A 26,195-nucleotide genomic window follows, 5' to 3' on the forward strand; every position below is an offset into this window, starting at 1 on the left:
AAAGCTATAGACCAGGGGTGGGGAACCTGCGGCCCGCGGGCCGAATGCGGCCCGCGTAACTGTTCCATGTGGCCCGCGTCAAAATTTCTTTACCCAAAATATATTGAAACAACAACTCAACCTCAAAAAAGAGTAGGCTCTGCAGTCTGCATTCTCGGTATATTGCGAATGGCCTTCTATGACTAGTTAATCCATCATAGAAGGCCATTTGTAACAACAATGTGACCAGTTATTGTTAATCGATCAGTTATGCCATTCGTGAAAAGTGTTTTGCAGAGTAGCCTTCTGCTCAAATTTCAAAATTTTACGTTGTATAATGGCTTCTGGAAAGAAAAGAAAGATTGGTGATGAAGGCAGAATGTTCCAGAAAGTGCGGACAAAATTTCGAAATTTTTAGTGGCCCGCGTGTGTTATTTCTCATTTTATGTGGCCCGCAATACTAAAAAGGTTCCCCACCCCTGCTATAGACTATAGAGTAATAGACAAATGCATGCGGTGACAAGACGTGATTTCGATATTCAACGCAAAAATGAAAGCACTTCCTAAACAAGTTGCATTCCAAGGTCTGTTTTGTTCGATGTAACAAACTCACGTGACGTCACGCTTCATGATGAAAATATGCAGAAGCTATGATTGTGACGTCATGACAGAGAACGCCTCACTCTGCAGCAATGGACAACGTCACTATCGGTTGTTCCCAGAGGTGGGCAGTAGTGCAATACGTTTTTCTTACAGCAGCAACTACAGTAGCGACACTACTTTTTTCCCAGTGTAGCGGAGAGGCGACGTATCTGCTGTAGTCTTGCTTCCTCTACCCGTTACTTTAATAGTATTAAGAGATTTTTGACGGAAACACTAGAGCATGAGAATAAAATTTTACCTAGAACTTGTTTTCCACAGAACGACGTTGGAATGGCAGTGCAAACGAATGTGGTGCTGGAAGGTGATTCGGTTTATCATTCGTTGTCAAGGCCATTCTGACTTCACAAGGCCTATTTGAATATAGCTTGTCAGTGTCAGGTTAAGACAAAAGTAGAGCAAAGAAGTAGCGGCAACGCGCGCTACTTTTGTTATGAGTAGCGGTAGAGCGTTACTTTTCATCAACTGATAGCGAGTAGCGGTTGCGTCGTTATTTGGCATAATGTAGAGGTAGCGAAAGTGCGCTACTTTTAAAGTATCGGATGCCCACCTCTGGTTGTTTAAAAAACGAGTTAAACAAAAACATATTTGAAGAAATAAATATTGCAACAGCATTATAAAATCAACTTACAAAAACAGAGAAAAGTTTAAACACATTAATACTGCGTATAAAACAACAAAACAAGCAGTGAAAAATATATGAATACCTAACCAAGTGTGTACATACACGTTCGTCCACGTACGAGGTCGTGGATATTTAGTATTTTTACTTCATTAGAATATTTAGTGTGAATACTTGAATACACGTCGTATGTAGAGTTGTGGACGTGCGAGTGAATGTTTTAACAAAAAGTCACCAGCGCAAAGGTGAGATGGCCACGTGTCATCAGGAATGGAGTAATCTGCCAAACAGAGGACTCAGCTGAGTAGTAACTTACAGCATCAAACTGAGAATACGACACGCAGACACACACACGTATCAGTAATAAGTATAGAAAATACTTTCATACACAACACAAATAAAGCATAATGACATCGACTGATCCACCTTGATCTACCCGATAAGGAAGCAGGTTAACTTTGTGTTTTGTTTGAGCTGACGAATGCTTGTGTGCTCACCAATCTGTAACAATGAATCACAATGATAAAGACTATGACGTGTGCACCACGATGACGTCTCTACAGACGATAGTGGTGGTGGGAATATCAACTGATAAAATAGCAGTAAAACCAGCTGAGTCTTCATGGATTTCAAATGGGGTTATTGTTATTGGTTATTGTTATTTATGTTGTTATTGTTGTTGGATATTCAGGTAGATAGGAACGAGCAGGCAGAGTTGGTGGTTCTGTAGACCCAGTTAAAGTGCTCGCAGTTCAAGTTGGAGGCAATGAGAGAAACTAATGTTCAGCGCACACTCCCAGAGTTGAACCACCGTCGATTGTTTATTATATTTCATCGTTTGCAGAGACGAGTAAATATTTACTGAGATATCGCAGTCACTGCAGATAATGCAAATTGATGTAATTGAGGTGAAAAGCACAAGAAATAATAATTGGCAAACCTGAAATATGCTCCTTTCAAAGCGATGAGGTCATCATGCGTTCCAACCTCAACCACCACTCCATTGTCGATCACAGCTATCTGATCGGCGTTCCTCACTGTGGAAAGCCGGTGGGCGATGATGATGCTTGTTCTTCCTTCTCTGGCAGCATCCAGAGCGTCTTGTACAATCTGGAGCAAAACAGAAGTTCAAGGAGGATAAATACAAAGAGTGCTGCGGTTCTCTTCTAAAAAAACGGAAAATTCTAAAGCTTTTCTCAATGAAATGAAATAATGTCAAACGAAAAATTTGACAATAGAAAGACCGCAGACAACCGAGAGCTGATTGGGTGAGAAAGTGAATTCACCTTTTCATTTTCCAGATCAAGAGCGGATGTTGCTTCGTCAAGGAGGAGAATTTTTGGATTTCTTATAAGAGCTCGCGCAATGGCGACTCTCTGCTTCTGTCCTCCTGACAATTGACCTCCTCCAATCCCCACGTTAGTGTGGTACCCCTACCAGGGATGCAAACGGACAATGTAAGATTAAAATTAAGATTCAAAAAAACAAATATTGTGAAGACACAATTTTACATCCAGCTCACAGTCATTGTAAGATGCAAGTATCTAACCATATTAAAATGTGGATCTATCGAACATTAATGATTCCTCCAACTACAACACTCCTTGGTAAGAAATAAGCAGTGGAAAGGGAATCATGAGTCATTGTCACCATTTTGATATCTGGCTTTGCAATATTTTCTTACTTTATTTAATGTCATCATCAGCAAATATGCGTTAATCCGATCTATTCTATGAATTACATGCATTTTCTAGATCTGAGCAACAAAACAGAGTGATTAGCAAAACTAAAGTCCATACAAGCTAAATTTCAGTTATGTTGCTGACATCCAATCATTCGATTACACACATTTTGTGTCAATTCAGCACACAGTGGCTACACACCTCTGGCAACCCTTCTATAAAGTGGTGTATGTTGGCCAGCCTCGCAGCCGCTTCAACTTCATGATCACTCACTTCTTTGGTGGGATCTCCGAAGCTGAATCAAGATTACAAAAGAATGATGTAATAAGGGGGAACTTAACCCAAAAGTTTTGCCCTAACCCTTTCAAAATATGGAGACGCATACATAAACACCAAAAATCATACTTTTAGCGCTGGCAAATAGTTTAGTCCAGACGCATAAATTTAAATTTGTTAAAATTATCCTATCATGGTGCATATTTTCAACCTATTAGAAGATGAATTTTCGCCAAAAAAATTTTTCAAGTCCCTCTTAGCTGTAACCCAGTAAGAAGAGTTTCGGAGGTAGACGGCCAAAAACGGTCGAGAAAAACACAAGTGCAGAGTAAGATTTTACTAAAGTAAGTTGATTGACGAAACGTTAAAATGATGGGGCTTTGGTAAGGAGTTCGCTTTGTTGAACCATAGACAGACAAAACAAAGTAACTTTAACGGGTTCAGCATAATGTATTACACACAAACAAATACAACATAATTAAAATAAACCCGTCCCCAACTGGCAGTTATTCGCCTGTGGCTCATCGTTCCTCTTGTGTGTGTTCTAATTGTTTGTCACATGTCTGTACTTTACACCTCTTGTGATCTGTTTCCCGCCATATAATTTACTCGTAATCATTCTTGTATCACTTGTTCAGTTTGTGCTTTTCAGTTTCGAGTGTCGTTACAGTTATAGCGCATGGTCAAATTTATCTTATAATTTTCATTTTATGTAAATTGCAGATGTGTAATTCCTGATGAGGACACACAGACGTGTCGAAAACGTTAAAGTTCAGTTTATTTTAATTATATTATATTTTCGTGTGTAATAAATTATCTTGAACGAGTTAAATGTTAAAATGTTAATGAAAACGCTTTCACCGTTTTGAAACTACATCACAGCTTCTCCTTTACATTAAACAACATTGAAACAACGTTGCAGGGAACCCACCGAATATTTTCCGCGATGCTTTGATCAAATAGAACAGGCTCTTGTGACACCAACCCCATCTGCTGACGTAGCCAGCCGATGTTGAGCTTCGAAATGTCGATTCCGTCTAAAGTCTGAAAGTTAAAACAACTTTACTCATTTCATTCGAAAGGGTGAAACAGTTTTATGATAGAAACAATATTTCTAACAATCCGATATTCCAAGGCTCAAATATTGCCTGAGTTTATGAAGTCGCTAGTGCCAGACTAATATACTCGCAGTGAAAAATAGCCTGGATACCGTTCAATGAAGTCCTGTTGAAAAATCGAAAACAATCAAAAATTTTACATTTGTTGTTATATTATTTACCTACTACTTTTGTTTATTTAATCCCATACGTTCTAAGAAGCGCACTAGCATACTGTGCAAAACGTTAGTAGATGAAAAAAGCACTGATTCCAGAATTGTGTACAAGTATGTAACAACAGTGCGCTCTATGACGTCCTTGACTCAGCAGCAATGCATCTACCTCATAACAGATTGACTTACGACTTGTCCACATTGAGGATCATAAAACCGTTCCATCAGTTGAACAGATGTGGACTTTCCGCCCCCAGATGGGCCAACCAGAGCCAAAGTTTGACCTCGTTTGACCTTGAAACTAAAGTTTTTCAAGACTGGAAGGTTGTTTCGGATGGGATACGAAAACAAAACTGAATGGAAAGATATCTCGCCTTTGCAGGAATCCTGGAATGTTGGAAAATTCGTAAGAGGCGATGTTGGCAGCAAGATTCCAAACAAATAACGTCAGATTATATTCAACATACTGTGTGTGTGCAACACGCATGTGCATTAATGTGTCGAATACATGTGTAGACGTATACCACTCGTCCAAGCACGACACTTACCGGTGACACCCCCTTGGAGCTGTACGCGTCAATGGTCGGTGTGCGGTCAAACAGGGCGAACAACCGACGAGCCGATCGTGTCGCGGTGGCGTAATCAGGCGCCAGAGAGCTGTTCCGTCCAATGGCGATCGCGCCAAAATACACCGCGGTGATTACCCTGAACGAAGAATGAAGGTAAGTATTGATTTGTCATCACGAAAACATTGTAGAAGGTTCGCAGGAACAATCAGTTTTGTTTGTTCACTCTATCTCCTTATTCACACAAACTGGACTATTTCGTGGACGAAAGAATGGTTCATGTTCAAACTGAAATTCATCAGCAAATGTGGAAAACAGCAGCACAACTCGTTCGTCGTGTGCAATTGTCCTTTATTCATCTTACAAACCTGAATATCAGCACTATGTTTGATTCTCCTGTCAAGACAAGGTGCATGCCGAGTCGAAAGGTGGCAGCATAAGAGAAGAAAACAACGCATTGTTCGTACCCGAACGCTAGCCCCATCAGCAGTGCCTTGCGAAAGATGTTTCTAGAAGGAAACGACGATTCAAAAGCAAAACTTTTGGACTATTTAGAGCAATACTCAATAAAAGCTAAGATGACAAAGCCAGGAATATAATCAAAGTTCTTACTTTTTCTTTTGTACTTTCTTACGTTGATTCAACGTTCAACAAAATTTAAACAAAGTTTAAACAAAATTCAACAAAATTTAATGATGGAACTTTAGATCCATTTAAGATCGTTCCGAGGCCAGAAGACACTGCTTCAAATACCAACTGTTTATTAAAGGAGAATGATTCTTCTGCGCAAACCCCAAAATACAGTGAGATCGATGGGTTAGCAAATCAGCTGATTCTTACATTGATTCAACGTTCTCAGAGGAGTATTTGAGTACCTGCTATTTTCTTTTAACATCTTTCGATGCAATTCTTGCATTTTCTTTTCTGCTGTGAGTGATGCCACTGTGCGGATGTTTTTGATCGCTTCTGAAGATATTTGACCTTTAAAGAAGAAACAAATTAACATCTCTTAATCGGTTGCATCAAATACTGCTCCACAATGCAATATGCTTCCATAAAATGTTATGTGAGAAATGTGTCGCTGGGTAGAGCGCTTAGGGAACGTTCAAATATTACGTAACGCTTTTTTTCCGAATTTTTGACCCCCCCCTCCCCCATGTAACGCCAACGTAACGCTTTTTTCAATCCCCCCCTCCCCCATGTAACGCTTTTTCACTACGAATTCAGCACAAAAAACTACCATTCCGTACTCGAAAGCGTTACGTAACGTTTTGCTTGAACCCCCTCCCCCCCGATGTGACGCTAACGTAACGCTTTGCATAAACCCCCCCCCCTCCCCCTCGAAGGCGTTACGTAATATTTGAACGTTCCCTTAACGAATAGCGCTACCAAGTGGGCGGAAAACGTTGCAACACGAAAAGATTTGACATGTCACAAGGCTGACACTTGTCACAAGGTTGACATTTGTCACATGGCTGACACTTGTCACATGGCTGACACTTGTCACAAGGCTGACACTTGTAACAAGGCTGACTTGTCACAAGGCTGACACTTGTCACAAGGCTAACACTTGTCACAAGGTTGACACTTGTCACATGGCTGACACTTGTCACAAGGCTGACACTTGTCACACGGCTGACACTTGTCACAAGGTTGACACTTGTAACAAGGCTGACTTGTCACAAGGTTGACACTTGTCACATGGCTGACACTTGTCACAAGGCTGACACTTGTAACAAGGCTGACTTGTCACAAGGCTGACACTTGTCACATGGCTGACACTTGTCACAAGGTTGACACTTGTCACAAGGCTGGCACTTGTCACAAGGCTGACACTTGCCACAAGGTTGACACTTGTCACATGGCTGACACTTGTCACATGGCTGACACTTGTCACAAGGCTGACACTTGTAACAAGGCTGACTTGTCACAAGGCTGACACTTGTCACAAGGCTAATACTTGTCACAAGGTTGACACTTGTCACATGGCTGACACTTGTCACAAGGTTGACACTTGTCACATGGCTGACACTTGTTACAAGGTTGACACTTGTCACATGGCTGACACTTGTCACATGGCTGACATTGGTCACAAGGCTGACACTTGTCACATGGCTGACACTTGTCACAAGGTTGACACTTGTAACAAGGCTGACTTGTCACAAGGTTGACACTTGTCACAAGGCTGACACTTGTCACAAGGTTGACACTTGTCACAAGGCTGGCACTTGTCACAAGGCTGACACTTGCCACAAGGCTGACACTTGTCACATGGCTGACACTTGTCACAAGGTTGACACTTGTCACATGGCTGACACTTGTCACAAGGCTGACAACAGGTTAGTCAGAGGTTGAAGTCTAGACTGTGAACTTCGATAACCAAGCTTGGGTCAGTGGTTCAAAACCTCTACTAGCACGAAAGAGACGTGACACTTCAGCTTCAGGTAGGGACACCTCGTTTTGCCATCAAGAACTCGGAACAGGTGACAAGGAACTTTCCACTTACCGGCGCTCTCGTACTCAATCCTCTCTGTGAGGAACTTGACCATGATCATGACTCCGAGGACCATAAATGGGATGAAAGAGATCACGAGAAGAGCAAGCTGCCAACCTCCAGTGAAAGCGACAACCAAAGCAGTTCCTGCAAAAGATGGAGAATTTAATTACTCTCCTTAATTGAAATGTGATAAAACGGCAGAAAACAACTATGACACAAAGCCCATCCGTCGACTACATCCGTGACATGGTTGTGTCCAATCTACGTCGGCTAGAGATGAGTGAATCAAGAGAGGAGGAAAAACAAGGAAGCTAATTGTTGTACCCTTTCTAACCATGTCGTGACGTCTGGCCACAAAACAGTCATCGTGCTTCTTACGAGAGTCGAACTGGGATCCTTACGATCACCGCTAGACTGGGGAACTGATAAAGATTCCAATGGAACAAAAAGTTATTTCAAAATCAAGTTAGAGGAACAATGAACAGAACCAACCTAAGGTGGCAAGGTTCTTCATGATTGTCCCCAACCTCACCCCTGTACACCCCTGAACCCGCAGAGCGTCAGTCGACAACCGAGCACAAAGAGCTCCAGTGCTGTGTCTAGGATCATCGAAATAGGAAATGTTCTGACGTAACAATGCACTGAGCGCGTTTCGTCGCATCCGAATTGTCAATTCGACTCCAGACTTCGCAAACAATGTCGACTGAAATAATCGAAATAAAACACGAATTAACGCTTTATTATTAAACGCAATGAGCTGTTTAAAACTGAAGCTAATTTTCGAAAAATCAAATAGAATCACAATTAAATGAAGTATTTCACAGTCTTCTGCCATAACGTTCAGAATCCCTTCAACCTTCATTGCACCGCGGTGTGTGTGTCCCTCATGCTCTGCACTTGGAGTGCTGTGGAGAGTCCTCTCCAACACAGTGATAGCAGCGTATAAAAGTATACGATATGAAATAACAGTTCAGAAAAACTTTTTAAGTAGTTTGTCACAAAAAAGTAAAGTTAATAAATTAATTTTACTCTAAAAGTTTTATTTTTCAAAAGCGTTACCTCTAACACACAGGAGACAAAAGCAGCCACCCCAAGACCAAACAAACCAACACCAAGCCGGGTTGCTGCAACTACCAGCTCATCTCGATCAGTCATGTTGAAAATATGGAATAGTTGTGAGAAGAGTATGGCGCTAATGGGATCCGCCGCACCGGCAACAATCGCAAAAACACATCCGACTGTAACGAACAAACCAAGTAAAGCAATGTGACAAAGATCACACAAGTAGAAAGTAAGTTTTTGGCTTAAAAGTGTCCAGAAACTTCACTTTTCGGTCAACTTTATAATCTGGTGACAGCCTTGGTAAGGCACACGAAAGGGCGCCGGTTCGACACCGCATTTGAGCACGTGGTTGGGTTGTTGGCAAAATACATAATAAAATACTTGAAGGTGGACATAAAAGATTGTCTTCCATGCCTTCTCCACTTAATCTAAATCTTCAGTCACTCTGCTTCGTCGTGTGAGCCTCTGGGGCCAAGGGTCTATTCTTAATTATGACCCCAGATTCATGATGTTCCCGGACTACACTGGAAGGCTACTAGAGAGCAGCCAGTCTTTGGTTTCATCATCCATGACCGCGCAGACCTTCAACTCCGTTAGGTGACTTGAAGATGTTCCTCGGCACTACATTCACAGGAGGAGAAAGTCATTCCCCGTTGGTGCATGGTTGAGCAGAGAAGCCCGACGCCAGTACGAAAACGATTGAGGCGCACTCATGCCTGTCTTTGTAGTGTCAGGCCGATTGGGCGTGTGTCGGCATTGGAAATGAACGAATGGAGTCTGGTGGTACTTGACTTCCATTCAGAATTCCATTTATGGTCCTCCCAAGTAGCAGCAGAAATGTCTTGTTCATCAGCTTCGTTGATCAGAAGTTGAGCGGCTGGCACGAATGGGTGTCTCCATTTCAGTCAACGAGGGTGCTCGTTTGGGGGATCAAAATCTTGAGTGAAAAAGGAGGTTAGGCTCCAGTGCCCGTCGACCGAGAGACAGAATGGCTTCTTCGCGACGAAGCTCAGCGGGTTGGATGCCAGCGAAAATGGGGAGATTGTCCAATGGTGTGGGACGTAGGCAATAGGGATCCGGTCACTGTACGCAAAGCGCTGTTTATGGCTGTGTCAATATTGTAGCAGTGAGCAATGTGGCACCAAACAGGTGCACAGTACTCTGCTGAAGAGTAGACAAGGGCAAGGGCTGCTATACGAAAAGTGTCAGCCCTTGCTTTCCAGCTGGAGCCTGCCAGGCGCTTGAATAGCGCAGCACGGGATAATAGTTTCTTGCGGAGTGACACCAAATGGTGGCGGTATGTGAGCGATCAGTCTAATGTCACCACAAGATATTTTGGTTCGGGGCAGAAGTTGCAGAACCACTGTGAGAGGCTTGGAAACGACAAAACGCTTTCTGTATTATGACATCATAAGACAAAGTGATGTCTTAGCTGTCAACGACAAACGGGACCAGGCAATGATCAAAGAACTTACAAGCGATGTATTTCCATTCGGGAGAGCTCATCTTCATCATCCTCATCAATGAAAAAGGAGGTAAATCTTCTTCTTTTGTGGTTTCATCCTTGAGTGAGGTAGTGTCTTCGCAGTCTGCAGAACAAACGCGATAAGAACAGCATTGATCTCCTGATTTAGCATAAGATCTCTTGTATTAGGAAAGAAAACATTCGGGAAAGAGAAATCCAACACAAACCTTCATCAAGCACAAAGTAAAACAAATTGAAACTATTGCATTTCCTTTCTTGAACAACGCAATAGCAAACGATTCCAAATGTAATTGAAATTGTAATGATGCAAGTGAAAAACTATTGGAATTAAACCAAATGTTTCCAATGTACAATTTTTGATATTATAACAAAGTGGTTTGGACCGAAAGGTATCGACCATGGGTACTGACGCTGTACCATAATGTCACTCACCTTCAATAAAGAAGTGTGCACTCCTGTGTGCCATCGTGCGGTCAGACGCAACGTCCTCGTTGGTGGAGGTCTTCCTCATATTGATGAGGGTGGAGTAGACTCCATCTTCAATCCGGAGGAGATCATCATGAGATCCTTCTTCTATGACTCTTCCATCTTGGAATGCTATTATCTTGTCGGCATTCCGGATCGTGGATAACCGATGAGCGATGACAACAGTGGTGCGACCTGTAATGGAACAATATTCATTGATGAATCATTGAAATTACGTCAAAGTTTTGATATTCACATTAAAAATTTATGTTAAACTTGCGTCAATTTATTTATGAAAAACCAACAATCACCACCCAATCCTTCTCCTGCGGATAAGAGAAGGAAGATCGCCACACAGCACTATCTATGAAGCATTCCAAACAATATTTCACATCTACTTGAATTTTATTTAATGGTGCGAGGTTGCCATGGGAACGAGCGGTTACTTACAACCGAATAGTTTCATTGTTTAAGAAATTATCGAATGATTTGACCACATGACGCACCAATGCAAGCCTTCTCCAACGCTGCTTGTACAATCGATTCGCTCTCTGTGTCCAATGCGGATGTTGCTTCATCCAGGAGCAAGATCTTTGGATTCCTAGCGATTGCTCTCGCGATGGCGATTCTTTGCTTCTGTCCTCCGCTCAACTTCTCTCCACGCTCTCCAACCATTGTCTCGAATTTCTAGCAACACAGATCAACACTGGATGGAGCAAATCGTACTGCCCTACCAAAACAACTCCCCCACACAAGGGGCAGCCAGCTTTGGGAAGTCTGGCCTAGCAAAATCATGACCAACAGAAAACGGGACAACATATCACAGTGGAAGCCGTTGCTCTAATAAGAACCTTCCACCGGTGCTCATTGAATTTCAAACACAACTTATGAATTAGCAAACGCTTCTACAACAGTGAAGACAAACTGTTAATATCACATTAATTGAACTTAAAATAATGTAGTAACTTACATTAGGAAATTGCATTATGAAGTCATAAGCGTTCGCTTGCTTTGCTGCTTCGACTATTTCTTCGTCAGTTACTCCATCACGCCCCCAGCGGATGTTTTCTGAAATCGTTGTAGCGAAAAGAACAGGCTCTTGTGCAACAACTCCAATCATTTCGCGCAACTTCCGAAGATGCAGCAATCTTACGTCCACTCCTCCCACAGTGATGCTGCCTTCCTGGAAGTCAAATACGTCATCGAAGCCAAATTAAAGCAAGAAACACGGGCTGTTGAAAACAAAAGATTTCAAAATCGCAGATTACCATGCACATTTAGTCACAATTGCGCAATACTCACGTCACAATCGAAAAGCCTCTGCACCAGCTGAGTCACTGTACTTTTCCCCACGCCGCTTTCGCCCACTAGCGCCACTATGTGGCCATGGTTAGCAACAAAAGAGACACCTTTCAACACCTGCGGTACAATATCGCGCAATGAAGTAGAATGCAACACCATAAAGTGAAAGTCAACGATCAATAATTGTTGCTTATTTTGCGCCCTTTGTGACAACATGCAGTACACTGCGATTATAGAATTATAGATGCAACTCAACAGACAAGTGGAAGCGACAAAGGACAAATTACACGGGATGCTGTTCACGAGAAGGAATGATGGGAGCTCGTGTTCGCAACCCAGATCGACTCTTTGTTCTAACCAAACCACTCAAAACTTAATTCAAACAATCAAGAGAGAATGTTGCCAGCTGTGTTTCTAAGTAATCTTCGGTTGTTCTAGTGTAGAAAGCAACAGCAACAAAAATTATTGAAAGAAACAATGGCAGATCAACAAGCATGAAAATCTCTGTTAATTCAGTCTAAAAGAAAGAAACAAAACTCACTTTCGCGTCAGGACGAGCAGGATAAGAGAAATAGACGTTATTGAAAACAATCTCCACATTTCGATCATTTGGTTCCATTCCCTTTTCAGAATAAATATCAATCGGTGGTACCCGGTCAATGACCTGGAGAAGCTTGTCTCCAACTGTTTTCGCCTTCCATATCACCTCGAGCAAGCCGAAAGCCTGAAAATCAACACCTTTGTTGATTCTAATACAGTCACTGTGCATTCAACGTTACTCTGTAAAAATTTCCTGTCGCTACCCTTTGGTGTTAGTTATTACTCCTTCCGACACAAACACACTTATATGTTATACACATATACTATATACACACAAACAGCTACTTACCAATATGGATACGCACACACACACAGACAGACACATTTACATACATACCTTTCCAAAGTTGCTGGCAGCGAACAGAACACACCCGGCCGATACAAGGACATCGCCACTGTTGATCTCTCCAACAAGACGCAGTTCGGCGCCGTACCAGAAGGTCAGCCCCATCATCCCCCAGGCCGTAATGTACATCATCCCGACCCCAAACCCAATCATGAAACCCCGACGCAGCTCCGTCGGTTTTATAGCATTCAGATGACTTGAATATCTGAGGAAGAATGAACTACTTCAAGCGAAACGTGTGATCTTTGAGCAAAGCAAACAACTTTGATTGCTTTCATTCAGATGTTAAAGTCACTTGTGACACACAATAACCATATACAAAGATCAAACTTGCAATAAATATGTGCAATAATCGCGCCCAGGCATCGAATTCCTTCTATGACTATGTTGTCATAATCATTCTATGATCAAATTGATACCATACAACAGTAGTTCTCAAACTGTGCGTCGCGACGCCCTGGTGCGTCGTTTCACTTTTCCAAGGGCGTCGCAGAATAATTCCGTTTCTTGGCTAAACTCAGTTTAAGATTATAAAAATTAGGTTAACCCTTTGAGGACCGCTAGGACAGATGTGTCCCATGCAATTAGCTGATTACACCGCAATCAACTAAATATTTGCCACTGCTGATACCCTAACGTAGTATTGGATGTCTATCCTTCAAAAAAAAAATTAAAACCTCTGAATCATTTTTCTTAGTGTAATTTCATTTTGAAAACAGTGAAGAGTTGAGGTTGCAAGTGCGTTTTTTCCTTCAAATTTGCGAAGCATATTTATTTACATTTGTCCAAGCTCGAGTCGAAATTTGCAAAATACTTCCAGGAAAATTTTTCAAACTACGAATGGATTCGCAATCCTTTCGTAGTAGGAAATCCGGCAAATTTTTGGATTCAATGAATGACGATTATCCACTATCCAGGTTTGGTGAAACAAAGCACTACGAATTATTATCCCATTCGCTACGTTGTATTTATGTGAAGCAAAATTTTCTGCCTTGGTGGTGATAAAAACCAAATATCGATCACGAATAAACACTGAAAGAGAAATGCGAATGGCAAGTTCAAAAATTCTCCCAAGATTCAATGAACTTTGTGAAAACAAACAAGCCCACACGTCACATTAAATAATATGCATTGCTTTTGTTGTCGTATCAATAAACAAAACTTTAATCATAAGTTTATTCATTTACTTTTATTTGCTGGTGCGTCGCAAGTCCAGAAAACTTTTCCAGAGGCGTCGCAACAAAAAAAAGTTTGAGAACCACTGCCATACAACATCAAGCCAACAACTGATCATATTCAAATAGAATCGAAATACTTCCTCTAGCAAACATTGATCAGCTTATGAATATTTGCCAAATTTCATACGAATTCTCGTTATGTTTTAACTTCTTTGGCTTTGTAAAGCGAGATTAAATTTGGTTTTGAAAATTTTCAAGATTTTTTGGTTTTAAACAAAAGTTAATAAAGCTAGGAAACCAATCAGAAAAAAAAATTAGCAAACCTATCGTGCAATTGCCGTGACATGGCCAAGCAGCGTTTTCAGAACGCAAACTAATGTTGTGGAACAAAACCTTGCCAACGACAGGCAACAATCAGGGTAACTCAATTTGTACTCTCCTCTTCCACAAAGATGTTTGGGAGTTAACTTAAAGATGAAAGAATGCTTAAAGTCTTAGCAGGTTGTGAGATAACAATATTGTACCGCGCCGGCGATCGATAGACACTAAATAATGAACTAAACAAACTATTTCTTGGCGGTCGAGTGTAGCAACAATTGACAACAATAAACACGTGTTTATAGCACCGCTAATTCATTTCTAAACAATCAGTTCCCGAAACACGCTATCGATGACTGGAACCGACTTCCAATTCTTTTTCAGAATGTGCCACTCGTTACAACAACAAAACAACGCCATGGTATAGAATGATGTTATTTTGTCACAATGCGTGTCTTGTTGACAAAACAACTGCTAGTCAACGCTATCACAATTAACTAAGTATTCGTAGGAAGATAGAAGTGCGCACCTCGGGAAGAGAAATGTTACAACAAAAGTTGAAAAAAATCAAAAAATTATCGACGACTTTGTTTCATGAATGGTTCTATCAAAACCTCCATTTGCAAACTCATAGCCGCTAAAACTGGAACAAACTTATTATTTCAATGAGTAGCTGTTAATACATTGGTAAGAGAGTAGTTTTATTTCCAATCCACCGACCTGTCTACTTCTTTGCGTTGGCATCCGAAAGCCGTCACAGTCCGAATGGACGATATCGCTTCTTCAGCGATCGAGCCAGCTTTCGCGTACGCCATCTGTTCTTTCTTGGCGTAAGTGGCGGATACCTTGATTCAATTGAAGAGCGAAGTTAAACATTTGACGCAAAGTAAGAAAGTGACCCTACTTCAGAAACAGGATAAAGTTGTTTTTGATTAATTTGACCTAAAATCATTTAGACCCAAACAAAGCATCTGCTGTGGTCACCACATAGACCTAGCATGACAATTAATCTATGAATATACAGTAGCAAGCAGAAATCTACCTTCAACTGTTTGTCTGTCTTGATCCACGTTAAAAAATATATAAGTTCATAAATGTACACTTGCAAAAAAAAACACAACTAGGGAACGCATGTTAGTATTCTCTTGGCGCTACCTGATTATGACGTCACACCAGGTTTTATCAAGCAATAATATCAGTGACCCTAGAAGTTAAATGAGGGCACTCAGCTTGAGCTACTGTTGTAATTAGAAATTCGCCATGCAAGAGCGACATGACCTGCAGTTATCACGTGGCCATTAAACTGGCAAGTACATCGGCGTTCATATACGTAGGCTGCATGATGCCGCCACTAGCAAAGAAGTGGTTTGTAAGGAGAGGGTCATATACAATATACATACGACAGTATCACTGAAAATTTCAAAATGTTTAATAAAGATGACCGCCAGCAAATGTTACTGTACGGCGTACGCTGTAAGACTCAGATTACTGACCAGACATGGCAAAGCCAACGTTTGCAAAAAAAAAGGAAACAGGATGTATTGTAACTTAACTGTGCGGATAAAATTTCCAGTCAGCAAATTTGTTGTTTAACAATGATTCAGCGTCTGTAGACGTTGTAAAAATGCGAAAAACGACTGATTTTCCGACTGGGTTGATATTTATGTTCTCATAACTTCACGAACTGCTCTCTCGCCCAACGTCGAAATTATGTCAATTCTTAAAGATTATAAACATAAACTGACTCCCGCTCATGTATGCTCGGTTTCGGTTATATTTCGATCAATTCTCGGTCAATATATGGAAAGCATGAATACAGATAGTTAAATGGCAAAATAAATCAAATTTAATTCTCGGAAATCATTTCATCAAGTTTAGACGTTTTATGCCCGACAAGGATTCTATCCGCTCACAAACACTTATAAAGAAGCACAAGCAACACATCAAATCAATAAACGAAACAAGATGCTAAAGTGACGTTTACAAGTTAACAACGTCATAAATGACGTATTACGACGAACGAGGCGTTTCATTGTCGGAGCTTAAATTGCCACAAGAGCACTCGTGGCCCCACAAAGTGAAGCGAGTCAATAGACATGAACAATCGACCAACGAATGTTTATTGCAAACGTGTTGCAAACAATGACAACGCAGTGATGACGACATAGAAGGGCACGGCGGCCATCTCCATACCAGCAAGATGTAGCACACCATTGGCTTTCTTCACAATGTAGATTTTAACGACCTATTTTGGACTGATGCTGCGAGTTCTCTGTGGCAATAGCGAATGGCACTAACTATCGGAACACAGTTCGCTAGTCCATGTGCTATGACGAATGGCGTTGAATTCATGCTGCTAAACACGAAACTCAATCAATTGCACAACCATTGGCTTTGTTATTTCGGGTCTTGTTTAATGTTCATCCAAAACTTTCCAGATGTACAGAAATTTCTCTCCTTCCGTCCAAAACCAAACAACGCGTCATTGGTCACAATCGCTCTGAAGTTCAACTTTATTTAAAACGATCGTAACTTCTTCTCTTCCAGACGACAATACCCATCTTTTTTACATTGATTCAATGTCTGCAGACGGATTTTGCAATCTGGTCTAGCGCTACGTTGTACAGAATTGTAGTTTATACTTACTGAGTACATGAGTGCATGAGCGAGTCCCACCAGGGGAGTTGTTGCCAGGCTTATCAAGGCGATCTTCCATGAGAAGACGAAGGCGACCACCAGGCAACTGATGGACCGACTCGTATATTGGATCCAGATTGAAAACTTTTCACCAATTCCTTCCCGAATAATCATGACGTCACTGCGGAGAAACACACCAAGATAAGTTGATACCAGCAGATGTTGAAGTTGATGCTTCGATCAGGGCTGTGGAGTAATAAGGATTGTAACATGCCCTGAGTCGGGGTCGTTAAAAAAGGCCGACTCCGGCTGGATAAAAAACGATAAAATTAAAGAATTTTGTTTACAATCTTTTTTTTAAATATTGTTTTTTAATCTCCGTATTGCGCCCTAAATCTTTTCCAGAAAATAGAAGAGTTTGTTGTTAGTTTTTGTGAAAGTCGCCATTTCAATTTCGATTACAACTACAACTAAAGTGAAATTAAATAAAAATAAATTAACAAAGTCTGTCAACCTTACAAATCTGGCAACACTAAAGCCGGAGTCGGCCAGTTATAAATCGAGAAGTGGGAGTCGTATATTTTTCGCCCGACTCTAAGTTCACAGCCATAGTTTCGATAGACTAAACACAAGATTTCTAAGAATCAACTATTTTGTAAACAATAACACAGATGTTTCGATCTCCTCCTCTGTGAGTGTAAGCAACTCTTGACAAGGTTATTCAAAGTCATGTTGCCAAGTTGGTTATTGCAATGTAGCAGTTTAATTAAAACCGGCTGAGCCAAATCATGGCAGGAGTTATGTCAATAAATAACAACTCAACACAATTAAGGCAATAACCTCAGGCGCACAGATTCTTCAACCACCGCGCCGCGCGTAACGACCGGAGTTGACCAACCAACTAACAAAGCCGCCATTTCTACATTGAATCAACGTCTACCAGAACATTTATTGAGTTCCATTAAGGATAGGGGATCTCCTGACTACGAACCAGAACATTGAATCAACGTCAACCAGACCCTGAATTTAAGTAAAAAAGACTGATTTTGCTCCGTGTGAAAGCGTTTTTATTCATGAAATCGTGCTTCGCGCTTAATTTTTATGAATGGGTTAAAAAAAATTCACCAACGCACGACCAACTTTATGACATGTTGGGCGCCCATTGTCAGTGATGTTTCATTGTGAATTGGTTGCCATCAACATATCGGCCAACCGACATTAGCAGTGCGCTACCAGATAGCAAAATCCGTCATCAGACGTTGAACCAATGTACAAATAACGCATTTTGATGTCTGGGAGTGCGCTGTCAACAAGTAGGCTTGGTGGCTGTGAAAATGAACTGTCGGCTGCTGGTTAAAAATGTTTCAAATGTTTTTGTTTTGTTAAGTTTTCCTTTTGTTGAAGACGAATCCATGTGTTTACTATTTCAATGAAAGTAAATTGAACTAAAAATCTTGAAACGTTATTTATAGCGGCTTTGGTTGAGTTCGTTCACTCGGGCCTTCAAGTCTACATTGACTGTGCGTTCCAACCCATTCAGTTGGTTCCACTTCTTTTGTGTTTTATAATAACAGCGTGTTTGTATTTGAACCCCATCAATGGCAGGCCGATTGAATAGCAGATGTGAAAGAAGACTTTTCAAAAACAAATTCGATTCAACACACGTCCGTTCTCAGTCCAGTCAGCCTAAAGTAAAAACTCTGAGACAGATACGAAGATTGCAAATTTAGCGTTTTCATTTAAAATTGAAATATTTACCTCCTCCGCCACTAAGTGCTAATTTTAAAACTGGCAGAGAACGATTTACGCGACCTAAGACCTAAACTGAAGCCAACAAACTTGTTCTCTGGTCAATTGCGGCAAATATTGTCAACCGCTTCAACTCGGGAATTTACGCTTCAGATGTTATAAAATTCCTCTGTAATCTTTGGATCTTAATCATCAATAATGCGGTGGTGTGGCAGCCCTAAGCAAAGGTCAAAGCTGTGGTTACAGTGAAGGTAATGGCTACAACAACAACATTTCAAATTTCTAAAGGAAAATTGGAGTGATTCCAATGTAACTGGACAAATTGAGCCAAGATACAGATTTGGTTGGAAGCAACGAACGTGACTAATCTCCTCCTGTTATCTATTTTACATTGACTGGACGTTTACTTTTGCCAAATTGATGTAAAATGGACGGATTTTGCCCGCTGGGTCCAACCGAACAATTTTGCAGACGTTGAATCAATGTAAAAACGACTGATATGTTTAGCTGGGATTGAGTGATGGAAAGGCGAAATAGATCTTTGAATGCAATAAAAACTTTTTTAGGGCAAAGCTCAGAAAGCCTTTGTGGCAAAACCAGACTTTCAGGCATCGCCACAAACAAATCGGTCATTTTGCGTCTATTTCATGTCGGATAATAAAACTTTTGTCTACTTGGAACAACATACGATTAGACACAAAAAGCTGACATTCCATTTCGCTGGCTCGAAGGACAAACGGACGAGCTGACCACAAACCCAGTGCCTTGCAGTGCCAGCAATGCTGAGAAATAAACAGGCTTTGTTCAGCAATAAATTCCATAACAAATCATGAAACTTTAAACCGATTTGAAAACCAATATTTGAGTCAGGCAATAATTATTCACACGATCAGTAAGAACTTTGCGATTCTGAGAAAAAACAACAACACAGTAATGATTGCGAAATGCCAACTAAAGGTTTTGTTCAAATTAAGACGTTGATTACTCGCGTTTGCTTTTTGCAACTGAGGTTCGGAGCAGAGCCTTGAAATCAATAAATATTTCTTCGCCTCTCCACCGGACCAACAAGTTAAGAAAAATATTTCTATTTAAAATTCATCTCAAGCATTTATTCCTTCTGATTGAAATCAAAGACCAATTTAGCATCTTTTGATTAAAAAAGTTGTATGTAATTTCTTTTAAGTGTTTCAGAATTCTGACAGCTGAACCTAACGTACAGTGATGACCAAACGAGGTATGTCATTGATGACGTTGCATATGTCGCTGTATGCTGCTGATGAGGCGCAAACGGAATAACGAGGTTTGTGGGATATTTTCCGAGTCATTGCGGAAATAAATACAGGACCAAGCCAGACGGGTAATAATGCTAAAGAGAGTTACTTTAAAAAGCAACATCAGCAACAACCTGGGTTTTTTTTTTCGGTCATTTATCGGTCATTGACCGATTTTTTAGCAAAATGTCCGAAAAAAATATTGGCAATTCGGTCAAAATGTCCGAAAAAATACGTACGCGCTCAAATCGATTTCAGTGATTGCAAAGAAGCTTCTTGCGCCACTGTACGATTTCTTGTCAATCGGAAATACAAGACGTAGACTTAGTGTTTAAACGTTGATCCAATGTCTTATTATATGTGATAACACAAATACAGAAGTCAGCCTTCGAAATTAGCGTGGGCAATCGGCACTTGCAGAGGTGATTGCCGACGCAGATGCGTGAATGGCGCATTAGCGTTGGCAATAAAAATGCTGAGGCCACAGGAGCGCTTGTAAGGACCAAAAGATTACAAAAAAAAAATAATTTTCTTGGACTACACCAGACTCTTACTATTGCTGGATGTTTTATTTGGGTTACTTCCTACTTCGCCGGCGCTTAGACACGTGCCCAGCTGAGAGAATTGAATCTTTCATAAAAATATCATCCTATTTGCATTGATTCAACGATGGTAGACGTCAAATTAGTCTAAGCATCTACTCCTTATCGCGCCTCGCGACTTTGTGTTGCTCGCAGTATCTCAATTGTGCCGAAATTATGTTAGTGTAAACGTAAATCGAGGCAATCTTTTCGCAGGAAGCTATTAATTTGTTACTGGTACCTGGTTGAGCAATTAACGTTATTTTATGATAATTCAACGCCACTAGATGTCGAATTAATGTAAAACAAACGTAAATTTCTTATTGGGTACTGTTGTTACGCAATATAACCCGCCGGGAAAATTAAATCGATTTGTGTTGCCTCGAACATTGAATCAACCCAAAATTAACTTACTTTCCCCCGTCAGTTATATAACGTTTATTACCAGCGTGCGTATCGCGTTGCTCGCTTTATCGCTAGTTTTTGGTATTATTACATCACAATAAATCAAACAGTGCGGTCGTGATAGACTACTCTAGTATATATTTTGCTTTTCGCTTTACATGTTTTGGTACAATTTTTTTCGTAATAAACGTTCACATGCAATTGCCGAGGCAATTTCAACTTTTGCCGTTTGGCCTTGACAATGTTTTTGCAAAAATAAAAATATGTTAATTTCGAAGACTGAAAGTAACGTTTGTCTGTTCTAACTTTTCTCAGATAAAACACGACAACGTTTCTCAGCGAAACTTAATGTTGTAGCTAGTCAGGAAGTGCAAATTTTCGTTTGTATCAGCTACTTCAAAGGAAATATTTTCATTAGAAAAAATGACCGAAATAAATAAAAAATGACCGAATTTTTTCAAGTCATTTCGGACAAATGACCGAAAAGTCTCAGCGAAAAAAAAAACCCAGGCAACAACTTGAAAGGTTGTATCGTGCTTTTGAAAGAATGCAAGTATTGTTTGCACAAACAAAACAGTGAGTTTAAGGCGTGCCGAATCACAGTCAACATTTATGCAACGTTGCGCGGTGTTAATTACATCAACAAGAGCTGATTGGTGGTACAGAAATTGAAAATTGCGGGTAGTATGGTGTTCATTGCTAATAGCCGTTCCTCGTTCCACTTCGCAGCACCCCCATCCAATCTTATGCCGCCAAAAAGAACTCGTTTATGCCTTAAAACTTTTTCGTTAATTTTGAATTATTCTATCAGCCAAATTTACATTTCGTGTTTCTTCTACTATAAATACTTCACCACTTTTATGATTATTTTATTCTGACGTCAGAAGAGTCAGACGAAAACCTGCAGCTTCGAGTTGCAATGAGCAACATTCTGCTCGCGATATCAGAACAATGGGAACAACGTTGCTTGAAGCACCCTCCATTGGCGTGCCGGTAAACCTAAGCATGATGTGGTGGTTGATGAGGCAACCACTAACGTAGATTCAATGTAAAACCGACGTTGTTACACAAACGCTGAGGTTGATTAAACTGTCCTCAAACAGCAAAACTCGTCATGTTTACATTGATTCAACATCAAACGATGTTGGTCGGGTCTTTTTTATTGGAGATTCTCTATGTGAAGGTCAAACCTCACGAACATGGTTTAAAATTGTATCAATTCAAGCGCAATATTTCAGCCAAGTATTTCTGCATTGGTGAGCCATTGGTCACGACAATCTAATCTCATGAACATTACAGCTCTGGTATAATGCTCATGTTGTGTTACAAGCATACAAATAGCCGCAGTACATTTGACACAGCGGCATTATTCACAGCGTTCGTCTAGCTGCCCGTCGTATCGCACGAAGTTCTATATACCGCCAAGCAAAGTCCGATTTAAAGCTTAAAGACGTTGAATAAACCGATGTACATGTAAAAATGACAGATGGAATCATAAGCAGTTTTGTTACTGTGTGTAAACACTTCGTTAGAACAAAGGATGGTTTCATTAGTCATAATGAAATTCACTGACGTTTCTTTTTTAAAAAACAGCAAAAACTGACGTTGATAAACTTGAAATAAACTTTAGAAGAAAACAGTTCAATTTGCATTGCAAGCGATTGCAAGGCATTCAAGTTGTTTCCACTGTGTGATGGTATTTTGACACCAGAGGATTGGATGTTTGATAATTGTGATTGTAAGAGGATTGATTGTTTGATTGCCATATTGGCAATTTTATCGCCAAATTCCAGAAATCTGGCAATTTTCAAAGACGTTCAGCTACCTGATTGTGGTTTGGCATTTTGGCACTATTTTAGCTATTTTGAAAAAACAATTTGGCTTAATTAATTATGTTTCCCAACATGCATACGTATGTCACTTTTCGTTGTGGTATCTAGATTGCTATGGTGCTATTTTATTCGTATTGTGTATAATTGTATCGTATAATTAATTGTACGTAATTGTATATTCTTGAAACAGACGAAATAAAAGCTTCTCTCTCTCTCTCGTACAATACTGTGCAAAAAGTCTTTGGCAACACTTTCTGTCTCACCATATCAGCCAGAATTGAGCAGAATACCAAGTTCTTGGGTCGGCCTGCAGCAGTGACAGAGTCAGTTTCGCAGCTTAGTCCTGCTCAGCATTTGTTTGTGAAAGACCAGAAGAGCAGGCACCATCGCTAAATCAGTTGTAGCTTGTCAGCAATGATACAGTGTAGTAGCCTGAGATTTGCGGCACAAATCAATAACTTATTTTATTGAGAGGTTTTGGGCCTAATTTTAATTTTATTTTTGTAATTATGTCAAGATTAAGTGAAGGTCAATTAAGTTTGGTTGTTTTTTGTTTGACGTTTGTCTATAGAATTATTTTGGATCTGGCAACCCTGTTTGATGATGTTTTATTTTCTTGGATATTCCTACATCTAACTTGGATACCATTGAAGGGGAAACACGTGAAGTTTCTTGTTAACACGGTACAGTCGGTACATGTTTGTGTTGCAACAAAGACAGGTTATCCAAAAATACATCACTGAAGGTGTTTTTGTTAACACAATAAACTCAAAAGCTGCCATGGAAAGTGCGTTTTTACAGAAACCATCATTTGTGGTTGTCGTTGTATAAATGAAGCAAATCTGTGTAGTATTAATCAACATAAGAGTATGTAAATATAGTTATTTCGTTTTCTAAGCAGGATTGAGAAATGTACATTTGACAATCCTGCGTTTCGCATTTGATAAATTTGTTGGTGTTAAAATATCTAAACATAGACCTTTCCCAATTTTCAAGTTGCGTTGGGCATCGAATTTCAATAAATCAGAGCACACTTCATGAAAGGCCACTCAACTGCAGCCGCGCGTCAACAAACGGAGGTGATTACCGCGAAACCCTCGTTATCAAAAGACCCACTGCGCAATTGTAGCCTACTCACTTCCACAATTTTGTATCAAACAACCATCAGCTTTTCCGTACTTCGAACACAAATGTAAAGCACAACCTACATGATCAAATAAGCATCTCGTCAAAATGAGTTTGCACAAACTCCATCTATGGATTAGTAATTCTAACAAGCGGAAAACAACCGCTGTACATGAACAAATAATAGGAAGGAAATAATTAGCTGAATGATCCAGTGTAGGTGAATCCAGCCCTAAGTGTTGTAGATCACCGAGATATTTTTCAACTGTCACCATCCTAATCAAACCAAGTCAACATCTGGAAGGCGACAGCTGGCAAGGAATATCGGTGAAAATCCATCAGAAAACAATCTTTACTTTTGGAGAGTGGGGATATTTTTCGGATTTTTACCGATTATCGCTTGCAACTGGCTGATGGTCATTGTTTCTGTGTCTCATGCTTCATCTTCGGTTTTCTTTGCAAACTTCCCCCCCCCCCCCCCCCGGACCCCGGTGGACCCCCGATGGCTGCCATACCATCAATCTAATCACGTGACTTACCTTTCTAACCTGGCACACAATTCCCCACCGGATGTGACGTCATGATACGCAATATCCTGTCGAAGAATCGACTTAAAGAAAGATGATTTCAACTTGACGATCTGCCTGGAAGCACAAACCTAAGTGAGATGACGCAGAGAATCACATGCGACAGATATAAATGAATGGATGTCCATCAAATTTTATCGCGATTCTTGGAGGTAATTTGGTTGCTTGCAGTACAAAGGCAGATAGCATAATCCGTCATTTCCACATTAATTTAACGTCTGCAGACGTTGAATCGATGTAAAAATCTGGAAAGTCTAACATAATATGATGTTTTCACAACTTTAAGCACAAATAAGCGACAAGTTACTTGTTTGCTTATTTTTGAAAAGTTTTTGAAGTCCATAACTTAGTTTGAACCATTTGAACAAACCATAACAATGAATGGTTTGTACACCACAGTCATAGCATTAATAACTCGCCACTTGGCATCTTAAGATAACGGCACTCCCACATTTGCATGCTCCGTCAAACGTGAAGTTCTGTGAACTGATATTATTATTTTTAGGTTCTATTGACCGGGCAGAACTTTACAATAGCATGACTTATAATGTTTTCTCAGCAGCCGATTTGTAGCAAGAATTGACAGCGATAGACACGTGTTTCGCCCATGAGGCTGGCCTCTTCAGTATCGCACCGTATTCTTGCCACAAGGGTATTCGACCGCCACTTTACCAGTCAGTTTTCAGCATGACTTATTGTTCGGTATATATATATATTTGTATTCTACATCTTTCAGTCAGTCTGTGAATGAAGTTTCAAAATTCAGAGATACGAATATCTCAGTCAGCAAACCAGTATTTTTTTTACATTGCTTCAACGTCTAAAGACATTTGATTTACTGGCTGGGATATCTACACATCAACAAGGCATTGTGGGTTTACCTGTCTGCTTGAAGCGTCCAAGAGAAAACCTGAATTCCAGCGAGAAAGAATTGTGCAAAGCTGATCAGAGCAAGCACTTCGACGAGCAACGTCACAGACGGTTCGAATGAATCTAATTGTGGCAGCACGGTCGAGTTCCATCGCCTGGTAGAAGCGCAACAAATCAAAATCGAAGCCTCAAAGGTCGACGCCGAGAGATTATATTTCATCAAGGACCCAAGCAAGCTCATGGTCGTTCGAATGTTCAAGCACCACGGCGAGTCAATGACAGATCCATGGGTGGGGCAGCTGGCAGACGTCATCGTTTAACAACCAGCGTCAACGCAGCTGATGCTTTGAGATCAATTTACGCCTGCAGGAGTTGAATTAATCTAAAAAATAACTTATTTGTGACCGGGAAAGGTTAACTGAAGTGACGGAAAGGACGGGAAAAATTGAACGCAGTGCTGGTGGTCATTTTCAAACGTTGCTTCAACATGGATTTGCGTTATATCAATAATAAAACGACCACTCAGCTTTTTGCACAAGACTCAATTGCGACAAACCATCCGGTTCAATCCACAAACCAACCTACAACAATTTTTCACATTGATTTAACGAAAAATATGTTTTACGTGTATTTCATGTTGATAAACGTTAAATCAACGTAAAAAAGGATAATGAAATTGGCAACAGACAATGTCCATCGCTGTCGATTCTTGCTATACGCGCTGCGGAGGAACACCTTTTTCTAAACGCTTTTCATCAGTCAGCGAGTAGAATTGAATATGAGATGAATGATCAGAGTGGAATGACCAACAAAAGTAAATGATCAACCA

At 40.4% G+C, this 26,195-nt stretch overlaps 1 protein-coding gene across 1 annotated transcript; it reads right to left on the reverse strand.

The window, feature by feature from the left end:
• Positions 1 to 16: 16 nt before the first annotated feature.
• LOC145770439 (phosphatidylcholine translocator ABCB4-like) lies at positions 17 to 25,490 on the reverse strand. Its single transcript, XM_082582088.1, has 23 exons — positions 25,378 to 25,490; positions 24,449 to 24,553; positions 16,956 to 17,127; positions 15,030 to 15,154; positions 12,805 to 13,018; positions 12,409 to 12,591; positions 11,868 to 11,984; positions 11,536 to 11,748; positions 11,072 to 11,252; positions 10,533 to 10,760; positions 10,090 to 10,203; positions 8,612 to 8,790; positions 8,045 to 8,255; positions 7,562 to 7,696; positions 5,931 to 6,036; positions 5,424 to 5,564; positions 5,038 to 5,194; positions 4,679 to 4,876; positions 4,151 to 4,263; positions 3,145 to 3,238; positions 2,548 to 2,694; positions 2,202 to 2,371; positions 17 to 1,762 (listed from the first exon to the last, which is right to left on the reverse strand). Exons 3-23 carry the CDS (start codon positions 17,118 to 17,120, stop codon positions 1,714 to 1,716), a joined length of 3,240 nt encoding a protein of 1,079 aa, XP_082438214.1. The 5' UTR covers positions 17,121 to 17,127; positions 24,449 to 24,553; positions 25,378 to 25,490; the 3' UTR covers positions 17 to 1,713.
• Between the last annotated feature and the right edge of the window lie 705 nt (positions 25,491 to 26,195).

This window comes from Aplidium turbinatum, chromosome 5 (genome assembly GCF_918807975.1).
Source record: "Aplidium turbinatum chromosome 5, kaAplTurb1.1, whole genome shotgun sequence".
NCBI lineage: Eukaryota > Metazoa > Chordata > Ascidiacea > Aplousobranchia > Polyclinidae > Aplidium > Aplidium turbinatum.

Coding starts and splice junctions, on each gene's coding strand:
- LOC145770439 (XM_082582088.1), bottom strand. CDS start 17,120: ATGATTATTCGGGAAGGAATTGGTGAAAAGTTTTCAATCTGGATCCAA. Junction 10,761..11,071: donor GTTGGAGAAGGCTTGCATTG/GTGCGTCATGTG, acceptor GTTCCATTACAG/GTCGCACCACTGTTGTCATC. Junction 10,204..10,532: donor TGCACACTTCTTTATTGAAG/GTGAGTGACATT, acceptor TTTGTTCTGCAG/ACTGCGAAGACACTACCTCA.